This window comes from Lepisosteus platostomus, chromosome 19, assembly GCF_059453375.1.
Source record: "Lepisosteus platostomus isolate fLepPlt1 chromosome 19, fLepPlt1.hap1, whole genome shotgun sequence".
Classification (NCBI taxonomy): Eukaryota; Metazoa; Chordata; class Actinopteri; order Semionotiformes; family Lepisosteidae; genus Lepisosteus; species Lepisosteus platostomus.
In genome coordinates, this window is record NC_142629.1 from 16,256,374 (window position 1) to 16,280,164 (window position 23,791).

Sequence of the window (23,791 nt, forward strand, 5' to 3'; positions counted from 1 at the left end):
ACTTTTCTTTATCGCCAAAGAAAGTGATAGAGTGGTGCTGTGGCCGTTCTGTTTTGCACGTATATTTTTTTTCAGTTTGAGTTATAGTATCCGTTTTCATTTTGTTACTGTAAATATTTTTAAAAAAAGTTTTGTAATGCTTTTAAATAAGTTTTTATTTAATTCGTTCAGTTCTGAAGCCAAGATGTTCAGTGGTTCTTTGCCTCTTGCTAAACTCTAAAATGTTTTTTTGTTATGCTTTCAGTTCCAGGTCAGAAAAGATGACTGAATACATTTTGTTATCTGCATAGAATATGCTGGAGGGGGAAGAAGTCACAAGAAGACAATAAAGACCTTGTAGTAAATAATTTTTATTTTAAAAAGACTGCATTTATCGTCGTTTATGATCACGCATAGATGTAAAACTCAGGACGCCTGGATGATCTCTTTCTACACTGGAGTTCTCCAAGACCGGAGTTGTTCACTAACCACTGTATTAACAACACAGAACATAATCCCAGACAGTTACTGTAAATATCTTCCTGATCTGCTTCAGCATGTTCAGAAGGAGGGGTTTCCAAAGCCAACACGCTCCTGTAGCTCATGGATCTCCTGCAGAAGAGCTCTGTTCCGCAGGTTCAGCTGTGGAGCAGAGTGAAAGCGTGGCATCAGACTTTGGTCACTGTGGCGCAGAGCCATGGACGTTTTCTCATGTGTAAGAATGCAAGAGTATTTGAGAAAAGGAAATGCAGGAAACACCCTAAATAGCTGCGAAGCCTTATCACAAAAAGCTAATATTATGGAGATATAAACAGCCTCATGGTGTTAGTTGGTAGTTGGATTGTTGTTGCAGTTTGAGAAGCTGCTACAGAGTCTCCTTGTTGGAAAGAAATACATAGTCGCTGCACTAATACCTCATGCATGTGAGCTTGTCATGTGTTCAGATCACTTGAGCCGCCTTGCTAAAGGGCCAAGTCTCTCACAACTGTTTAGCCCCTGTTCAAATCTGACCTTTATGGTGTATTTGTAGGACTGCTCTGCTTCCAGATGTCTGCCAGTCTGCAAAACGCACAAAAAAAAATGTGGTATTCAGTACACATCAATCAGTTTTTTTTTCAACCGACAGTTAAAATGCTGAAACTTGCATCTGAAATGTTTGTATTTTAAATGACCCATTTGTGTTAATCATTTTTAGAGCGTTATGTAGCACTTTTCACCCAAAATGACCCCAAAACACTTTATCCATATAGAAGGGAACCCAATTTATGTGGAGGAGCCACACTCTTTCCCCTTATTATTCTGTATCATCGCTTATATTAGAGGCAGACTCAGACAAGCAGAGTTTGAAACAAATAAAACAGTTCAGCCTCTGGATGGCCTTTCATGTACACAGCAATGCTGTACATCATAAAGAACAAAGCCTTTATTTTGTGCAAATTATCACATTTGGGCTGCTACTGATCGTAAAGCACAACATCGCCTCTGTTTTGAAGGATTATCAAACAGTCAACATATTCTTGTTGGCAAGAGTAAGGTAACTGACTGGCCACTTATTTACTCACCTGGCAACAAGCTTAACAAGTTTAAACATCTTGCCAATGTTTAACACCAGTGACTTAAAAATGATAAAAAGCCTTCTGATCATGTTTTTTACTCAGTGTTATTTTCAGAAACTTTCAATCAAAAACGTAAACATTTTCACGGCTAAATTCTTAGTCTTTTTATGATTCTTTTAAAATAGAAGCATGATGTGTGGTGTACATTACATTAATGTGGATTTCCCCATGTGCAACATCATATTAAAAATATAATTATAAGACATGAGCAGCATGGTGGCACAGTGGTAAAGATTGCTGATTCAAATGATTGTTTGTATTTATTTATGATTATCCGTTAAAAACAAAAATGTACTACATCAAACACTTCCTTGTGAGTGATTCAGGACTATACATAGGTATGGTTGATTGTATAATTGAGAGTGACTGAGTTTAAAATATTAAAATAATAAAACACCTGTAAAACTGACTGATAGAGCACTAAGTATTCTCTAAAACAGTTTTATGTGTGGTACAATTCTTCGTAGCTCAGAATCTCACAATCCTACATTTGTAAGGGACATAGGGTGGAATATACAATTTATTAATCCACATAGTCAATTCTGTGCCTAGGATTTTGCAAGGGAACATTTATCTGACTGGGTTCAATTCCGGACCCAGGGTGCTGTCTGTGTGGAGTCTGTATGTTCTCCCCAGGTTTCTGTGGGTTTCTCCCACAGCCCATGGACATACTGGTAGGTTGACTGTTGTCTGGGAAGACTGGACCTGGTGTGAGTGTGTGTATCTACTGTCCTGTATGTGCGCCCTGCGACGGACGGGTGTAATGTCCAGGGTGTACCCTACTTTGTGCCCACTTGCCAGGACAGGCTCTGGCTCCCCCTCTTCCCTGGAGGACCTTGGTAAGAAGCAGTTAGAAAATGGAGGGAAAGATCTTGGGCTCATACTGTACATGTTCACAGCAAACTCACCTTCAGACAGACAAGGGACAGGTAGCCCCACACTTCAGGGTTGGCATTATGCAGGGTGTTGGCTTCTGTAAGAGCATCTTCTGCCTCCGTCAGCTCCTCCAGCTGAAACCACATATAGTTAGTTGTGAGAATGGCAGTCGCACAAGTGGAATCTTACAACGTATCATGTCTTGATATTACTTTGATCACTTTTGCTTGACACTAGACCTGTGTTTTTGAGCAACCAATGAACAATCCTCTCCAGACATCCCTCAGAACATGCCATAAGGCTGAGAAGCCTAGGGCTGAGTTCAGAATGCACATACTTTAATATGTGTCATGCATGACCTTCGAGTCTCATTTTCCATTTTGACATGATGCACTATGCAATTGAACTATTTCAGCATATTTAGCTCCAACTGCAAGGAGGCAATGTTCTGAAGCTCGGTGAGCACTATACGCTAATATACTGCAGTCATCTGGATTTCTTGCGCAACACCAAAAGGAATAAAAAAACATGTTGGAGGAATTCTTTCAAGGCACAACACTTCTCACAAATCTCACAAGACCAAAAACTTGTACGAAACACGCGGTCCTTATAATCCACTCCATAGCAGTACGTTAATGCAACCAGCAGAACGCAAGGTCAGGCCAATTTATTGCAAGCAAACGTATCTATGGTGCCCTATAATAGGGGTGCTCATTTTTCTGTGGTGTAGTTACCCTGTAGCAGGCGATGCCAAGCCCCAGCCAGGTCAGGCAGGAGGGGGAGTCTCTGCAGGCCCTCAGGTAGATGCGCTTGGCCTGCTCAAACTGGGAGGGGGCGAGACACATGAAACGATCAGTGGAGAGCTCTATCGAATCAACCTTCTCATCCAAGACACTCTAATCGATGTTATAAAGTGTTTACATAAGAAAGAAAACAGAACAAAGTATAAAAACAGAAAACGGTAAGGCATGTTCCAATCATGCTTCCATTTTAATATCACTCATAATAAAGGTCAATGTTTGAAGGTGATTTAAGAAGAGTTAAAAAAGAGATCAGGCCTTCTCACTGATCTAGCCCTTTTAGTATCTAGTAGTTAACAGATCCAAGGATGTTATTCAGCCATTTCTTGTTAGATGCCATGCCATCGGCTTCAACAATACGTAATAACTATAAAGCTGTGCTTTCTGTGGATAGTTCTTTTGTTCAACTATCTGAAGAGAAAATACAATGGAGGAAATGTTTTTGATTGTATTCACTAAATCTATCCAATTTAACTGAGAATAACAAATTTAACCGCACAATACATTTCATTGGAAAAAACACAATGAGTGTTGCTTTTCACTTCTGAGTCGTTGAGGAATGAAAGCCGACAGCACCTACAGTGCAACAGGATCCTGCAGTACTTAAAGACCGACCTGCTTTTCCTGCAGGTAGATGGTGCCAAGCCTGAGGTAGATGGGATGAATATCAGTGGCGTCTGTCACAAAGTCCAGGGTTCTCTCATAACATTGCCGAGCCTTGCTGAAATTCCCCGTCAGGTAATGAAGGTGTCCGGAAAGAGCCCAGACATCTGGGTTCTGCAAAGGCAAAGTTTCAAAGTTTCAAAAAGCTGTGCATTTCTGACGTCTTTCTCCAGCTTCTTGGCTTCTTGGCGTTTCTGAAAACCAACAGATTTGACTGCCCACTGCTCATCTCTACTCAAAGTGCTCTGCCACACAAGTCAACCACAGAGAGGCAGGACCTCGGTGTTATGTTTCATCCAAAGGACGGTGCTTTTTCTAGTTTTCAGGTTTCTAGTTCTAGACTCTAAAAATGTCAAGAAAATGATGCTGTAGATAATAGAATACTAGAGATATTACTGTATTTCAGAGAGAACTGACTTAGTCCAAGAACTAAACTGAAAGTAATCACAAGACTGTAACAGAGTAGCACAGTCAGTAGATGTCAAACCATTAAAACAAAGTGGGGTAAAGGCTGTAGCTGTGCTGTTACCTCAAAGCTGTCCTGTAGTGCCTCCTGTAGATTCTTATCAGCGTCATCAAACTCCCCTCTCTGGAGGTGAAGTCTGGCCAGGGCGACATGATAGGAACTGCTGGGCCCTCCGTCCGGACACAGCAGCTCCTGAGCCAGCGCGCGTTGAGCCATCTACAACACAGCCAGACAGGGCGGAAAACTAAGGTCCAGCCACCACCCATTGAACATACTTGGTCTTTCAATCTTTTCAATCTCATTACTTGTGTGGAATTCTGAAATGTGCTTTTTTCATGATTAATTTTCGTTTTAGTAAGTCTCACTCAACAAGAACTCAATACTTATGCAAGTATCTTATGGGAACTATAGTTTCAAAGATCATTGCTTTGGTCTCCATTGCATCATTAGTCTACAGATCAGACTTTGCTTGCGCATTTTTCTGCATCCATGAGTAGTGTTGATCAATGCAAACAAATGTAAATCATCCTCCCTGTAAATATTCTTTGCAACATCCAGTGAAACAAAGACTATATGTGATAGAAGCATCTTTACAGCACACAACAGCCCATACAACACCCTAGCTGCAATATGATGAAATTACTAATATATAGAATTACACATGGTGATCAGACATCAGAGGATCTTTAGAAAGAGCATAATGCACCAAGGATGACTGCACTGAGACAATGGTCATGTGAATCTGGAAGATGTCCTAACCTGAAGGGCGTTGGTCTGCAGGAGGAAGTGTACAGTCTCCATGAAGATAGTGGTGGTAGGTCTGAGGCTACTGCTTTCTGGGGGCTTGGACACAGGCAGGTCAGGCTCTGGCACTGCAGCTCCATCCCCCTGACTGTGCTCAGAGACAGCAGCCACGCTCTCCGTTTCTGCCTCGGCACCTGCAGGACAAGCACAGGTACATACTGACCCAGAGCGTGCCTACTTCACGCAGATCACATTTCAGATCACAGGAGCTCTGTTCTCAGGAACAGATCTAGCCACACGATTACCATCTGTTGCCTGAAAGAGTAGAAGGAAGATTGTTCTTTTCAGGATTACTAAAAAGGAAGACAGTTTCATTACTGATGTTTTTGGCTTGTGGATATATGATATTCACTGTTTCACATACTACTTACCGAAATTGTTATGTATTGTATTTTTTTTGCAGTTAAACTAATTAAAATGCATACTGTTGTTTTTGTATTAATCACTTCAATGGTCACATAAAATGGAAAATTAAGGCTAATTAATGTTACTGAGGCAAATTAATAACATTTGTAAATATCTAACCACTATAAATGCATTAGAGAACATATTCACCATTTTCTATTGATCTGGTGCTATCTAGCATTCAAGATCTCTTTCAGCCCATGGCTTTATTTTTTCCATCTTCTACTTCGTCTGACTTTAAAGTACAAAGTTTAAATAAAGGACAAAGCTGTCTATACAATTGTGATATTCCAGTTCATATAAATTCCAATTAATTTGAGCAAAAAATAATTTTCTCTTATAAACCTTGTGAACAAAGCTTTATAGTGCAGTGTAGCATCTTGACAACATCTTACATTTACATATACATGTACATACACTGTATACGTACATACACTGTACATGTATATACTGTATATATACATGTGGTCAGTTTGGGTGCTGTCTTCTCACCTCTTTCCTCCTGTCTCTGGATGTCCGATTCAATCTCTGCAGATTCCTGGGCCTCCTGTGCAGGAGCCCCCTCTGACCGCTCAGTGCCCTGTTCATCTTCAGCCTGGGGTGCACAGATCACAGTCACCTGCGACGCTGCCTTCAGCTGTTTATTGGCTTCCAGAAAGGCCATCTCTGCCTGTATTGCATTTTCTTGCCCTTCGTAGAACAGCCCTGAAACAACCCAAAGGTAAAATGGCTGTACTTTTTAAGCTGATATGGCCCTGCTTCTCGATTTAGATCTTACCAATCGCACAGCCTGTGTCTAGAAATCAACCAAGAGGGATAAAGGACATTACAGTGCTAGAGCTTAATGTTTAGTTAGCCCCCACATTAAACATACCATTTCAGCAAAACAGAATTTCAGTATCTTTGTATGCACGTTTTATTTTCTCTTTTTTCACCCCAGGAAGCCAAGGAGATTCAAAAAAGTGAAGCATAACCTATAACAGAGACACCGAAAATTACTGCCCATGAAGGAACCCAATTTACCAAACAGAGTCCAGGCGATCACACTGGAGGGGTCCACACAGGTGGCGTCTTCAAAGAAGGTCTCTGTGTCCTCATGCCTCCCTCCCATCTCTGCCAGGATCCCACACAGCAGGAGGCTACACACAGAGCAAGCAGCCAGTATGAACTCTCAAAAAGATCGAAGCATGTGAGTTTGCTGAAGTACCTTAAGATTGCACCATCAGCAGTGCAATTTTTTTCTCATGAGTGAAAGATTTCAGAGTAATTCTAATGTCTTACTTGGACATGAGTTATCAGTCTTGTGTAAGTAGATACAATAAGCGTGAAGCATTACCCATTTTGGGCTGTGTAGGAAAACACGCCCTTAAATGGCCATAGCATCCTACCCAAAAAGGATAAGCAAGCAGCTGGCTCAGTCCTTCTGAGTTCAAAAGTTATGGCAACATCTTCTGCATTGCTTCACTGGATGCAAACCATTCACAAATCAATTACTAAAGTTATGCAAAGTTAATAAACCAATTGAAAATATTGGATTTCTTTTGCAGATTTTGCGAATGCAGAATGGAAATTGGAAATTAAAATTCACACCAGAGACACAAGAGCAATGCACTGAGAGCAGAACAATAAGGGCTGGTGAGCATTCGGCACTCACCTTGGCAGGTGTCTCTGATCTAAGGCCACTGCCTGGTGGAAGCACTCTTCTGCCTTGGAATAGTCTGAGGTGAGCATTAAGAACGCTCCATAGTCAAACCAGTGAGCAGGGTTACTGCGGTCCCGGGCCAGCCTCTACAAAATAAAAACACAACTGATCGGAGCTTTAAGGAGCAAAGAAGCCTCTGGAAGCACAGGGATTCTTACCACCCTGTTTTCACCCTGACAGCCTGTCCCAGGGCAGTGGGGAAAGCGAGTATTCTGAATAGTCAATCAAAACGTCAGCATGTCTTTGGAGGTGGGAGGAAACCTTCTCCTAAGTACATTTCATATTTGCATTTTTGTAATGTGTTGTAGGCTGTAGAAGTTTGACTGATATGTTCTATGGTAAAATATGCTAAAAATCCTCCACAGTAGTTCATAATATCCCTGCCTTCTTCGTTTTTCACTTCTATGAACTGTGAGGTGTCATCATGAATAATTCCCTGATGCTCTTTCTCCTCCACGGTCCCTGGTAACTTGCTAGGCTGAACAAAAATTCCTCCTGCAAATGCATTTCCGGGTTTGACTGCAAGTAATTTGGAACTTAATTTTCTTTGCATCGGAATGACATGTTCAAATTTGGAAGAATTCGTAGTCAGACTGTTAGCGGCGTCATCTCATTCCTTTTCATGAAGAACATTTTGTAACATACAGTATGCTGTTCTTTTCAGAAATAGTTCCTTAGCAAGTCATAGGCAAAGTCTTAATGAAACCTGCCTTTTTATGTTATTTGATTCTGTCCTAGTTACTCATATGATTCTCTAAGGTTTCTGCTAGCCGAATCAAAAATCCAAAAAATGGCTTTTAGTTTCCAGCTAAAATCAGTCTCCTCCCAGTCCAATTTACTTTGGAGTCAGAACTAGACAAACAGGTCGGTTATCTCTTCTGGGATGTAGTCTGAGACAATACTTTCTCCTTAAAAATTAACCACACCAACTAATCTCTTTTCAATTTGACCACGACGTGTACACTATGTAACACTATTCAGACACTTCTAGATGAGACTGACCTCTCTGTCAGAGATGCACTGAGGATGCCACAGGTATCTCCTCACATTTATTCTGGGAGTGTCTTGTGACCGAATGCTTTTGAGGCAAACTGAGAGGTGTGCTATATACAGTAACTGGTGTGACTGTACTATTGAGCCCCAGGCCACTCCTTTTCAGTAGTGGTTCCCAGGAATTACACCCTTTCACAGTAGATGTAGCTGGAGCCAAAAAATCTGCTTTGCAGGACTAGGTGGAGACTGACATACCTATCACTCACACTTCGTTGCGTTCATTTGTGTAGGTTGTGCTACAGAGAGAAGTACAGCTATATATCATTGTGCTTGTGTAAAACATGTGTCAGCCTGTCACAAATGCATGTTATATTTAATTAGTACCTATTCCTCTAATTTATTATTTATCATTTTGTGTGAGCTTCTCTTTAATGCCCTGCATTTGTCTAATGTGTGATGTGTTTAAAATGTTCAAGCAAAGGTTCAGCAAAAGTGTCAGACAGAGAGCACCACATCTTGAGCATGCTGTCCTAGAACTGCGTGTCGAGACTCAAGTACCACAGAATCCAGAATCTGGGAAACGCCTTCCCAAAGACTTTCTCTTCAGTAAGGTAGAGCAGTCAGAGTGTTACATCACACTCAGTGGTGCAAATGAACGACTAAATAAAGGAGAACTGTAGGAAAGCCAGACAGCAAGAACAAGTGTTCCTGTGTATCAAAGCATTAGTCAGAAAAGCTGGAAAACTACTAAATACATCTCATCCTCTTATATACATAAGAAATGTAACTTTACTTGTATATAACCTGTTGAAAACTTTCATTCTGAGACCATAACATGCACAGTGTGTTGTAAAATGATAAAGTTTGAACACAGTTCTACTGGGTGGTGGACTCTCCAATGGTTTCAAATACTGTAATGGGTTGGCACATCCAGGAGTTGCACTGGACTGCGGAAGATTTGTGTTTTCTTTCAGATGTGCTCCTTAGCGGAGCATAAGCAACACATTGCCTCCTTGTAGTCTGTTCCGATCAGATCTCAGAAGCTAAGCAAGTCTAAGCATGATCTGTACAGGGTTGGGAGACACCAGAGGGACAGTGCTGCTGATAAACCAGTAGGTGACCTATGGTGTACTGTGATCGAAGAAGGTGCTGAACTTCATATGAGACATTAAACCAATGTTCTAGCTACTTGATGATCAGAAACCCTATTGTTCTTTGTCATAGTTTGTAAAAGTCTTGGTTAAATTCTCTGTGATTAAATATGCTGTATATTCTGCAAGAAGTACTGTTTATATTCCTATGTCCATACTTCCTGGTAGTACTGGGCAGCAAGCTGGTAGTCCTGGTTTATCTGTGCCTCCATGGCAAAGTGTTTTAGCTGAGGACAGTCTAGGAGAGGCTGTGGTTCAGACTCCTGGACATCCACTGATAGGGTCTGCAGAGAGATGGAGAGAAATAAGAATCGTTTTAATTACGACTGACCGCATTCACACAGAACAAATATATTGTATATATAGCTCTTTCGCTAGAATCATTACTTAATTCTTACTTTCCTCATTAGTTTTCTCAACCAGTGGTGCAAAATATACAATAGTGTAGGGAAATAAATAATTGAGAAATAAATGCTGAGCAGCACTGCTCTTGCAACATATTTGTAGTACAAAGTTCTGCTCTGGCTCGCGCTGTCTGAGTGAGTGCAAACATGTCCACAAATAAAACCCGTGTGCTTGTCCGCATTTACAGGCATCTGGGCTGCAAGCAGTGTCCCACCATCCCTGCCCCTCACCTTGTTGAGGGCAACGTGCATCTCGTCCACCAGGAACACGTAGAGCTGGCTGAGGAAGGCCTGGTGCTGCTCCCGGTCAGAGAAGCCTTCTGTCCGCAGCATCTTCTCCCTGACAATCCTCACCACCGAGTACTGCCCACACACACAGAACCACACAGGACAGTGACAGCCTACACTTCCACACTACTGGATCTTTACCACGGTGGAGCCCGAAGCAGCGATCGCAATCAGGCTGAAGGACAGGAGTCATTTAACTTTTTACACAGCCACTGAAGAAGACTAATGAGCCATGCTGGCCATGGTGATTCAGGGCAGTCTCTCACAAAATAGCTATTAGATTAGGTTATTAGAAGTAAACGGGCAACTTCTAACTCAAATGGGCTGAGTGATGTTTTTATGTGTCAAGATAAATTTACAGTATTGCCACACATTAAAGGGAGGAACGTGGAGGAAAGTAATAATCAGGGTAACATCAAAGGTTTCAATTATGAAAGCAGGTCAATATATACAGTATTTACCACTCTTGATCACAACATCCTAGATATTGTCCAAAGCATCTTGTCAACGCGATGGGGTATTTTATTTTTTCTTCAAAGAGGGGAGGCTGTCATTCACTGAATCTGTAACCTGATTTCCCAAAACATTTCTTTTTCCCAAGGACAAGTTCTGCTTTGTAAGGCCCTTGAAGGATAAGGATCTGAAGCGATCTAACTGTTCAAAAGCACTACCAAGAGGGAAATTTAAACGGGGAAACCCGTGGGTTTTGTGTGATGGTACCTTCATCTGCTCCTTGAAAGCGAAGTACTTCCCCGAGTAGTTGAGCTCTCCCAGGAGTTTCGTCTTGCGTTCCTCTTGGGCAAGCACGTCCAAGGGCAGCTCTCCCTGTGCCAGAGCTCCCCCGAACAGCTCCTGATACTGTTCCAGCACCAGCCTCGCCACGCCCCCCACCTGCCCGTGGTAGTCCTGCACCGCCTGCGGTCAAGACAACACTTCGGTTAAAGGGGAGCTGCAACGCTAGTTTTATATTTTGGGGTGAGAAAGAATAAGTATCAACGAGTGCATCTGAAACCCCAATAACAGTAAAATGCACACAGTAACTTGTAAAACCTCACAACATTTACATCACAAAAAGACAACATTTCCAGGTATGCGTAGCACCATTTTCTATGATTCAGAAAGAGGCAACAAAACTTCTGGTGATATGAGGCGGCCCTGTGACATTATAAACAAGCAGGTTTGTGAATACATTTCTTTTAGACCAACACATAAAATATTGCTCTCGAGTCCGAGACAGTTTTGCTGACAAATACAACTTGCTTGTTAACTCTGCATGCAGATCACGTTGGAACATTTCTGTGGTGAAATGTGATGCAGCAGACCTGTACTTATTTGCTCGTACATCACAGTACATTAGTCATTAGAGTGACTAGTGAGCAGGAAGGGCCGCTTCACATCACAATTCTCGCGAACTCTCAACAACATGGTGACCTACAGTACTTTCTCATAGTTTGTTACCGAGATTTAAAAACCGGTCTGAGAAACTGGGACTGAGATTAATCCTTAAATACAGGGATTAATGGCAAATCATTGCAGTAAGGCTTTAGTTGCTTGGAATCACCTGGAGCAGGTGTTCACAGCCTTGGTCTTTGAACAGCTTCTTAATCTTAATATGTTTGGTGCAAGTTTATAATTTTACTTTCAGCTCTTAAAAGCACCAAAGGAATTTGTAATTGGTATCAACCCTGCACCAGTTTCTCAGTTTCAGAAGAACTGCTTTCATTCAGGTGTGTTGCTGGAACATCTCCCACTAAAATCACATTCAGCATAATACATAACGTTTATACTGTACATTTAATACATAAATGTCATTCGTTTTTAGTGTACTACAGTGTCAAAATGGACTTTTTTCCCCAATATGACCTCCATTACCGCAGAATTATTTGGCATCAATCAACGTGCTAAATAAAGCTCCCTTAGAAGGTGGGCTTTCAATCTCTCATCCAAGGAAATAAGCAAGCCTGTTCCAACCTAGAGCTGAAACAACAACAGCGTGACCCCTGGCATTGCCATCTGGCATTCAGAGAGCTGCTCCTGGCATGCAATAACCCTTCAGTAGCCTGGGCTATTTATAAACCTCATAAGCACAAAACTATCTGTACCTATGAACAGAATAATAACAGTACTGCTGCCTCCTGCATCATTTGCCTCTCCCTGCCATGAGTTATCATTAAATTAGATCTGAATATTTTATTCATAAGGAAGCCACAAAAACAATTCGTAAAGATCCACAAGAATGCAGCATCCCATGTGGGCAATTTAAATATTTGATTTTGGAGCATTTTACTTCAGTGTTATCTCAAAAACGTACAAGTCTATTTATTGTGATGGTCACAGATTGCGTAACTATGACCACATATGATCAGCAGTAACAATATTCAGTTAATGGTGCTAACCTTAAGTGTAACACTAATTCTCAATGTCTTTCTCTGTTCTCAGACCAGTTAAAAATCCGGGTAGCTCTGACCCCACATAAAAACCCAGATCAGTCTTATTCTAATTGTACACCTAACTCAAAGACTCCACCGCTAAATTTCACACTGTCTAAAACTATACATATCTGAACCATTATTTCTGTCCCTACGATGTAGAATGAAACCTAGACTCTATGGATCTTGTTGCTTGTTGCACTAGGAAGCAAGGATATAATAAAATCTGGAAATTGATTTAGGGAAAGTCCTGTATGAAGATGGAATTTAAAAAATAAAATTTATCTTGAGCCTTTCTTTCATCCGTGACATTTTGAGATCAGTGTGTTACATCATTGATGGTGTTGTTGAGGTCCAACAACATCCAAGTGACTGGGATATATGGCCTTTCATTCAGTAACCACAAGAGGGAGCTGAAGACATAAGCAACACTGAACCTCAAGTTCAAATACAGCATGAGAAAATGATCCATCACTGAGTTTACTTCTTCTGGCCTTCACTTCAGACTGATGGCAACAACAATGAAAGAAAGAAGATCCAAATGTAAGCTAAGGGTCTTATAAAACATGTCAGGTCAATTCCATATAAAGTGCTGTCTCAAGCTGTATTTCCAAAACCTAAACTACATTAAGAGTGTCTACTAGGCAAAAAAAAATGATGATAAGGTTTGCCTTAACAGTCTTTGTTTCTATATACGGTACTTAGTGTACAAGGTGCAGAGGAACTTGAAGATCCGTATCGGACTGTGGAGGCACGTCCAAGGAAATTACTTCTAGAAAAGAGTTAACGAGTCACTTACCCTGTCTGCTCCAACAAGACGACGAGGCATGGGAGGCCGAGGAGGAATCAGCTCTGCTACTCTGCAACGGGCACATGAGACATTTTTTAAAAAGATATCAAGCCAATGTTTCAGGTCTTTTTAATCTTTTAAAAAATACTGAATCCCTTTAGCTATGAGCAAATACCAATCAAGGACATGTAAAATGCTATAAGAGGCTCCTAAGGCCCACTGTACCCAAAAAAAAGCTCCTTGAGCTCCTCATACAAAATGTTGATCAGAGAACACAAATTATACTGAAGCACGGCAAGCGTGTACTCATCCCATTAGCAGAGCTTATATCACACACAGAAGAACCGATTTGTTTGCAGGCTTTAGACGGACACAAGTAGAGATTCAAGAGTTAGAAAAGGGGGAATTAGGGTTGTATTGATCTAACAAAGAGTTGTGTATGCAGGCTCTTTAACAGATTCTGATTTTCAAATATTTAAAATAGGCTGCAGTTTTGAGTCACCAACCTACTAACAATGGATGAGTAGAGGCTAAAAAAAATACATATATATATAAAAATACACAATATATGAGTTTTTCCTTATGATCCAGTCCGATATATTGCCCTTTTTGTTCAGATTTCTATTAAATATTCTGAACTAAACGTTAACATAATTCCTCCCCAGTAGGTCCACAAACATGCTGTAAGTATTAGGTACCACTGACACCATTAGAGCGAGATTGTCATTTTAAAGACTATTGCAGTTGGCAGTACCTCTTGGCAAGCTCTTCTGGTGGTCTCTTTGGAACCAGGGGTTTGTCTAACGCTATCTCAATCACCACGTAGGTTCTGGCTTCTGCATACATCTAACACATCAAAAGAAGGGACGGAAACGTTAGGCACAGTCTCTGTCTCAATGTTACATTTCAAATGTGCTCTTCATGTGCAAGTACTGCAGTTGTAGCATTGAACAAAAACATGTGAAGTTACATAAGGTTTGTGAACAGACAGTCCAACTGTACCCTGACTTTGTAAAGGCTTTTGAAATGATGCTCACAGCTAAAAGACCCAGCATGGCCCTCTCAAATCTCACCTGCACAGATGGTATTTGTAGTTCCTGCTCTCTGCACAATAATTGTAAAAATCTCAACCATAATTGTTTGCTTGTAGTTAATGTAATAATTGCTTATTTACAACCAATCCAAGGCCATAGCGAGTGTTATATTTTAACATTTGTTCGTGTTACTTTTTGTGAAGTAACTGTTTAACACTTAAGTCACCCTGGTTAAAATATTTTTAAATGATTACGATTTACAAAAAAAATACAATTAAATAAAAAATGCAAAATCAAAACCACAGAACTGTGTAAAGTGACTGTTGTGGAATTTGTGCCTTTTAGTCTTCTTTAATTGTTATTTCTATCCTGGGATGCATCTTATTGTGAATCCTATTATCTGTGAAGGCTGCGGTAACTGATTAAGAGTGCACTTGAATCACATTCCTGGTTTTAAACGCAGGAGGCTGGAGAGTGAGTGATATACTGTAAAAAGAAATCTAAAGGCCACGGCATACTGTTAAACCCAGAGCAAGGGGTTAGTGATTCATGTGCCATCGGCTACACCCCCCCACTAATGCACTATGACAAATCTAGCTCACCTGTCCTTCAGGGTTTAATGGTACTATGGTATCAATCTCTGAAGCACTCTCCGATGCCACCGGTTTTTGTGCTGCTGGCTGTGTGGATGTCTGACAAAGCAAAGAGAAGAAAGAGAAGAATCACTCAGTATTAACCAAAAAATAACTCCATTGAAATATCATCAAACACTCTGTTTTTCTGCCTGTTTTAACTAAAGCTGAGAAAATATAACTGGCTGACTAACTGGGAACAATTGCAGGGGTTTTTGTGCGAACAAAGTAAAAGTCAGAAGTCTTGCTGCTCCTAATATTCTGCTAAAACAGGTCCAGCGTTACTCTATCTAATATTAATGATTATTTTCCTACACACTTTCCTGACTCCTGTTAAAATGGCCGCTACTACAGATATAATATCCTGGTAGAAAATCTTCAAGAAGCTGATATCAATCAATATTACCTAATGCAATATAAAACAGCACAACAATGAGAGGTAAACAAGTCACACCATGAAGTGTTAACAAAAGGAAATGCCTGGCCTCTTTCTTCAGGCAGATTTGTTGGTTCTGTGCAGAGAGCTTGGATAAGATCAGTATTCTGATTTCTATAAGAAATAGTGAAAATATTAAGTGCAGCTGGTTTGTGACACCTTGGATATGTCACTTACTACGTACAGACGAACCTATAATTTCCACACTGACTTGTACAATCCGTGCCCTTATACCAACTGCTTTTCAGCATTTTGCCTTTTGAATGCTTGCAATCCTTCATCCGTAGATGACTGTGACTGTCAGCCAGATGGGCTAATCAGATGACTCATTTTCATAATGAAGCCTGCAATCTGGCTCCATTAAATTTAATTGCTTTGGGAGCTTTACTTTTGTCATTGCTTATGACACAGACACAGTGAAATCATGAGCTCTGATTGAAAATCAAGGAGTTCACTTTTAACTTTGCAACACAGGACTGTGAAGTTTAAAGTGATAGATTTTTTTTTTTTTTACAGTTCGCCATCTGTTGATGTTCAGACCATTCGCCTAGATTTCAATGCAGTATGGCTGGTGTTGTTCCCCAGAGAATAGGACTCTGCCATATTAAAATTAGCGGCCCTGACGCTGAGATATTCCAGCTGTAACAAAATTCCAAGCACAAAATGGAGTACAAATCAGTATAATCATATGTGGTAGAACTGGCCACATGCAAAAGGCTGCCATTTTTACTAAGGGCATAGAACCCACGTAGGAAAACTGGATAATACACACATTTTGGTAGTGATCACTTTAAACGGGCAAAGCTTCTTTAAATTTGAACTTCACAATTGGTATCAAATCGCAGCAGGTGATAATTGCTTCCTATTTAGAAAAAAACAAGTCCAACTGAATTACTTTCATCCCTTCACTATCGGGATACTATAGTATAACCCTTTAATAGTGCTAATTCTAATGAGACGAGCGTTAAAAAGGAACGGTTATCTTCTTCCTTGGTGCAGGTCACACAGCTGCGCTCACGCAACAGGTCTCCGATCTCGCACCTTTTTGGAGGCCTCTTTATCCCGGGCGCCCTTCTCGTCTTTGAGGATTTTGCTGGGCGCCCCCTTGCAGTGGGGCGAGCCGATGGAGGAGGGCGCCCTGACCTTCCCAGGCCCCCCCGCCTGCCGCAGGCTGTCTCGCAGGACGCTGCCCTGGCGCTTCGTCTGCAACACACACCCATCGCACCACAAACACGTCAGAGTCTTTCAGCGATTCCGCTGTTGCCCAGTCCAAGGCAAGCCAACAGGATGGGCCAGATTAGATTAATCCAGGGCTGCGCAGAGACAAACACAAAGACAAAGTGGAGGTTCGACTCTCCTGTCATTAAAAAGTATTGGTACTGTCACATCTTTTGCATCATTTAGCAGTGTTAATATTGTACAGTTACTCACTGTTTCTGCAACATAATCTAATTTAAATATGAATAGCCCTGCGCTTTACTACTTTAAACTGAATTTTAACGCTGTAACGTTTCTAAAAAATGTAATCCTTTGCAAGGCACACTAGTTGCTTGTACAAACGGCCCCGATGAAGCAGAAATAAATGTGTATTTGACACATTTGACATGGTGTTGGCTCGTCATTTATTCTTGTAAAGTTTCAAATGGATCAAGTCCTGCTCCCATCCCAGTGTCAGCAAGATCTACCACCAGGAGTGTCTCACCCTGCTTCAAGACTGCATGGTGCCATGTTACTTTCCCTGGTGCTCCCACCTTCAAGCTGGTGCAAGATGACTTTCTAACTCACTTCCAAAACATGGGAGCATTTTTAGTCTGCAAATGTTCATTGGCTATGCCAAAAACTGCTAATTGAGCTGTCTTCAGGATCAAACCCTCCTGTTTCTTGACTGAAGAAACCACCTTACACAATTGTGATCAGAAAGGATTGCCTCACACTACATCTAGAAAACAAAAGAAGACCTGTGCGAATAATCTATTTTTATCCAATAATTCAAAATATACGGGTAATACACTGAACATATACAGCACCTCCAGCCCCTGTGAATTTGTTCAACTATTCTGAGCTAATTAGAAACTAGCCATTCTTTAAAATTCTGTCCGTGGCCATTTGATTGACTGACTCCTTCTATAACAAGGGGCAATCGACCTTGGCCTGGATTCCATGTCTTAATTGGACTTGGACTGTTTGAATAATTGAGTGCTGAATTGATCCTAAATATCTTAATTAACCCAGGTGCTGCAGATCACTGATTTGCAATGCCTGGAATTTACTGCAGGTGCCAAAGTTTCTCCCCCCCTCTGTAACAAGGCACAGGACAGTTTAGCAGCCTAATTTCAGAAATCAACAACTACAAAATGCCCTTCCTTGTTTTCAAAGAAAGCTTAAGATCATTGTAGGATTTTAACTCAAATATCCTGGAATGCTGTCCTGTGATGGACAGACATCCCATCCAGGCTGTATCCTGCTGTGCGCCCATTGCTTGCCAGGATGGGATCCAGCTCCCTCCTGACTCTGAACGGGATGAAGCAGTCAGAGATCTGAAGGAGGCACATCTCGGATTGTCCTCAGAATAAAACCGAGAGATCTCGCCGACACCATGTATGTTCTCACCTTTATGAAATGATTCATAGCCAGAATGTAAACATCATTCCTTTGGATTTTTATTTGGAGATATAAAATTGAATAAATGCTGCAAAAAAAAATTTAGGAAGGTGGCCTACAGTACTATGGTACTTCAGCTGTGGAAGGGATTCCATTTAACCTGTATTTGATATAAAATACAGTACCTTCTGCTGTCTTCTAAGAAAGTAAGAGCCCCACTCTTTTCAGCTTCAGTTTTAATGTTTCTTGGATCACCTTGGAACGAAATGAAACGCAGGCAAGGTGCTTTGCTGAACCAGACAGTGAGTCGTCTCCTACCTTGGCAAGCAGGTCTGTCTCGTAGAAAGGGACAACCGGATAGGCTCCCCTGATGCGCTTCACTCCTGGATACAGCAGCGGCGCCATGTCCACATACGCCACTCCGTGGAAAGAGATCTGTCCGTCATCTTCCCCCTGAAGGAGCCCAGAGCTTAAGAGGAGGAGAGCTAAACTACGTGAGATCATCCCTAAAATAACCCACCCTTCAGTGGTTGGATCAATTTTAAATGCATGTGACTCCTCCATTTCCATCACCTTCACTTGATTGCCTTAAACAGCTTTTTTATAAGGCAGCACACTATGTCATGAGCTGTTTAATGTCATTTTGCGTCTAACATGTTTCAGCTCGTGAGAGGATTTAACTGTTTAAAGAGGTTAAGCGCTTGGGGAGCCCCAGCCAACTTGACCCAAGGTGGCAGTGAAATCTTATGCTCACTTTGCCGTGAAAGTCTCACATGACAGACTCACCCCCTTGTCTTTGCCAGTTTTGCCTGCCTTGGTGGTGTTACTCTGTGGCGTCCTCATGATCTCCACGGGCCAGAAACGGCAGTCAGCAATGCGCCTCAGCAGGCTGCGGAGGAAAGACACATCTGTCGCTACACTGCAACGTCACTGCGCATAACGGGGCAACTTTATTACCCCCAGCAGATTAGATTGAAACTCAAGCATCAGCTCAGAAAAGAAAGAAGCATCTCATTCCTAACATAAACATAACATAAGCCTCATCTAAACAACGTCACAGCAGGGGAAGATGCAATAATACCAGGGGAAGGAACTCAGGGAGCTTCACAGGTCAGCACCCACATTGTATTTAAGCTGCGGAGTGTCAGGCCAACTAAGCCTGTATCTGCCGCCCCGAGAGGCCAAGAATCACTTTATCAGCAACAGCAAAGATTTGCCTTATTTAGAACAGCGAATAAAGAAGAACCTGTTTCCAAAACCCTGGCATCTGGGCATTCTCCTGCGCAGAGAGTAAGAGGGGGACTAGCTTGAATATGATGAGCGTCTACCAGGAGTCCAGCAGAGACGCAGAGGACATGGACACTGTTGGATTAATATGGGATTGCCGGTCTTACCAGCCCAGTCCTCCTGCCTCCACGAAACAGCGCCTCTCTGTGTCCCAGCTCACCCGCTTCCTAGCACACTCGGCGTCGGCTCGGAACTCCCTGTCCTGAGAAACACCGAGCCACGGACAATCAGCTCACCGTGACACGTGCACAGCGCTTTAGAGGACACTGAAAAGCCATTCAGACAAAACCCAGTGAGCCACAGTGGACAATCACTGTAGTTAAAATCTTTTACTTTCAGTGGAGGTGTTCTGATTGCTTTAGATTTGTTGTGTTTTTTTTTAATGTCAACGTACTTTTCAATTAATTATAGATCTTTACCCTTCTCACTGTCTCTTAAAAAGCACAGCATTATTATTCTATACTATATCTTAATGGGTTTTTTTTATTTTCACTGGCAAACGTGCTCAAGATTGATAAGAAGCTCCTTTTAATGTTTAAAACCAGTTTCCTATTAAATGAAATCGTTGACTCTGGGTACCTCCACACCAGTCAGCTCTCCATCTTCCCCCTCAATAGGCTCAGCCTCTATATAAGCCCCTGGGATGAACTGGGCTCCAGGGGCCAAGACAGGACCCATAGGCCACTTCTTCAGCCTGGGTGTGGGCTCCCTCTCTCCCCCCTGCTTCAGGACACCGTTGGAGAACAGCAGCAGTTGCTCCTTCTGCACAAGGAGACATTAATATAAGAACAGAAAATACAGTTTAAGAACAGGTGTGACAACAACACAAGCAGTACTATGTAGAAAAGATTACTAGTGAGGCTTAAATTGATGGAATGCTTTGTTATAGGAAAGGTGGCTCTGATGTTCTCTAGTGATGCCCTGAGTGTCCCTTTGATATTTCATCCCTGTCATAATGCAGTTGTCTGGTCGGCGATGGCCCCGCTGGGAAGCGGGAGTCTCACCTCAGCTGTCACCGGAACCTGCAGGGCAGCCACACAGCTGAACGCAGGACCTGCCAGGTTCCAGACTTCAGGGACCGAGTAGGCAGTTTCAACAGCCACCTTCAGCAGATTGGAGTCTGCAAGCTGAGCATCGGAGAGCAAAGGTTCTGGAACACAGATGGCCACATCCAAGGCTGGCTGTGCCAAGGAGAGCAGATACAACATGTCACACACTGGGCTCATCCACAGCCTCAAGCAGAGCAGCAGCCCCCGTACAGACTTACTGGAGACTGGTGCTTACATGTGCCATAGCTATGACTACTTCCTAAGAAATGCAAGTGGGATTTCTGAAGATATTTAAAACAGGGCATTGTGACTGTGGAACCCTTGCAGTCGCTTAAGTTTCATTTTTTTCCCCTCAATCGTTTCGAAAGACTGATAATACCAGACACGCACTATGAAAACAAACTTCTCATTAAACAAATGAACATGACTAGAAAAGCAGAGGGCGTGAAGTGGAATTTTAAGCTCACCTGTACAAACAGTGTTTTTCCTGAAAAAATCTAGTATATCGGGCTGAACAAAGGAATCGTATTGTTGGAGTTTCTGTTAGGACTCATATCACTGCTGACACAACTGGGTCACTTGGCTCATTTGACACAGGACAGACTGTGGGTACACTCCCCTTACCTTACTCGTTCCCTCCAGAGTGGATACTTCTGCTGATGAACCTGCTGTTGGGTGCAATATTACAGTCGTGGTGAACGTGTACTGACCTACAGGGGAAAGAGATTGACAGAGATTGAGAAAGGCAATAATTCTTGGTCCATTATATAAAATATATCCGTTATGGTCATAACTGCAGAGCTGTCTAATCCCAGCTGACAAGCTGGAGTATTTGCAGGTTTTCTAAATCTCTTTAAAACACAAAGAGGTGGAATACGTTACTTAATTGGTCCAGTTAGGCCAGTAATAGGAAGATTTACATTGTTAAGAGTTGAGGCACAGTGAAAACCCCAAAACACTACTGGGTCCACCGGGACCAGGATGGAACACCCCTGATTTAGTCCAGAGGAAATTAAGATCTGATGAGCTGAAAGACTTGGTTGGAATGACCTTATAACAGTCGTGACTATTTTCTAAAGATCTAGTGAACCTTAGGAGGATGAAGTGAACTTGTTATGGACAGCGTAAAACACAGACCTGCTGATTTTAATGTTTGTTATTAAAGTAAAAAGATAATTCACACGCGAGTTCCACTTAAGCTGATTTGTTTCCAGCAGCTTTTAATCAACAGCTCTTGATTCTCTGTAATTCTAATAATTGCTAATAGTATAATATACTTTAAGACACTGGCATGTTTCCTCTTTAAAATGCATAATGACCCCAAAAATAATAAGATACTTTTCCACTCACCATGTAGCAGGGGCAGTAAGTCCACAGCAGCCTGGCCCAAAACAACAGTTTTCTCTTCCTTCTGTTTCTTCTCCTTTGGCAAGATTTCAAAAAGGGTCACTGTGAAGACGAAGGAGTGAGTGACCAATTCGCTCCACATTGTCTAGCTTCTAACAAGCACCAGACAGTGTTACAAAACTGTGGGGGAATGGAAAAACATGCTTTGACCTACATACCAATAGATAGTACTGAATGAATTGCTGGCCTGCCATGTCTATGTTTCAACACACATTGCCACTGTTGTTTGTTGAGCAAGAACTAACCATACTAAAGCAATGCAGAAACATTTTATAATCACCCCAACATTTCGAGCTTTCGAGAAGCTGTGTTTTTAAGACCCATCTGGGACATAGTGTAGTCCAATCACCTTCATTATGCATGTGAATTTTTAATTGACATTAGGTCAACTTTCTCTGTCACTGAGATAGTAACAATAGCTCACTATGAATACTACTGTTCACAGCTACAGCACTACTACAAGTATCCAACCACATGAAAATACCAAAGCTACTGTGACCAGCATGCATACAAGGAAGACAATGTCACTGCTCTGACAGCATTTGCCAATCTAAAAAAACTGGGAGTAAATCATGTCCAAACTGCACAGCACTCACAGAGGACAGGTTTTTGTGCCAGGTCATCAAGTGTGTTGCCTGTTTCTGTGCATTCAAAGCTGCAGGTAAAGTTGTACTCAACTCCCTGTTCAGACCCTGGAGCGGCCTCGAGCTTCTGAGAGTCCCCCAGCTGTGAGCCATTGAACTCAGCTCTGACGAAGGTGGGCAAAGACTCTCCCTTGGTACCTTTCTGTGAGACAGTAAGGAGACGCTTATAGAGCCATTTGACAAAGTTACATTTTTGGATCAATTTTGTACAACACGCACAGATTTTATATTTTATCTCCTCGATTTGTAGCTGTGTTAGAAGAGAAAACTAATAAAAGACATTGTTTGACACTTGATGTATGTGTCACCTTTGACACCACACAGCAGGGATTTATGCTGATGAGGAATCAGTAAATAGGTCCTATAATAAAAGGATTTAGACCAGGGATGACCAGCTCTTGTCCTCCAAGACTCTTTACTGTTGATGTCTACTCTGATCTTAATTTACCTGATTGAAGTAATTATTGGGAAAGAATTAAAAAGGTACTGTTATTACAGTATCCACAAAATATCCCTATTTTTTATTGGGATTTAAAACTTAAACCTTGGAATGTGTTAGCTGAATGACTAGTGTGTTTCTGGGAAATTCTGTGACAAGACTGCAATGACTCAAGCTGCGCTTACAGTAGCTCACTCACTGTTCATAACTAGTAAAGCAAACTAGCTCGCGTCTGCTGTATTAATTTAATGCAGCTGCGTGATATGGCTCCTCGTTTTAGAATAAACTCTGGGCACGTCAGCCCCCCAAATCTCGTATTTTCTTGTCATACCATCCATATCAATTAGCCTTACCAAATTCCTGCCTCGCAACACGGTGAGTTGGACAGGTACCGCGATCTGAACGCCACCCGCCTGGCACTGCTCCATGGGTGAAAATAAGGCAAGGCGCACAACGAAATCTTCGCTGTCTTTCGGTGCACAGCGAAACGACTCTGTTTAAAGAGGCTATAATTTTCCGCCCGCTTGTAGCAATGCTGTAAGTGTTTTCCTTCTGCTTGTGCAGCTGAAGACGAGCAAGTTATGGCGTCTGTGGTTGCCATGGTTACAGGCCATCACATCGCGAGATCTTGTGAAAAAGTAAAAGCAAAACTTTCTAATTTCTTTCAAACGACAGTTAGATTATAGTATAATATGTATAATTTAATTACATTTCAAACTGTAGGAAATCGGGACGGAGAAACTCGCGCTAATTAATTGGAAGTTGAAAAGAGCGGTAATATTACCAAAAGTGGGCACGGCAGTTTTTTATTTATTTATTTTTGACAGTAATATTTATATTTGCAATAATATATCATTGATATTTATACACAGTAATGGTGAGCGCCCAATACGCTC

The 23,791-nt window shown here is 41.7% G+C and overlaps 1 protein-coding gene across 1 annotated transcript; it reads right to left on the bottom strand.

Moving 5' to 3' along the window:
* Positions 1–330: 330 nt before the first annotated feature.
* On the bottom strand, positions 331–23,755 carry cfap70 (cilia and flagella associated protein 70). Its single transcript, XM_088612432.1, has 26 exons — positions 23,249–23,755; positions 22,409–22,598; positions 21,756–21,854; positions 21,030–21,115; positions 20,361–20,537; positions 19,936–20,118; positions 19,464–19,558; positions 18,856–18,958; positions 18,388–18,522; positions 16,510–16,671; positions 15,003–15,092; positions 14,121–14,212; positions 13,376–13,436; positions 10,868–11,062; positions 10,091–10,222; positions 9,614–9,739; positions 7,264–7,397; positions 6,633–6,748; positions 6,102–6,314; positions 5,160–5,338; positions 4,464–4,616; positions 3,887–4,048; positions 3,206–3,295; positions 2,504–2,605; positions 991–1,038; positions 331–621 (listed from the first exon to the last, which is right to left on the bottom strand). The coding sequence occupies exons 1-26, from the start codon at positions 23,321–23,323 to the stop codon at positions 541–543; spliced, it is 3,279 nt and encodes a 1,092-aa protein (XP_088468558.1). The 5' UTR covers positions 23,324–23,755; the 3' UTR covers positions 331–540.
* Positions 23,756–23,791: the final 36 nt, after the last annotated feature.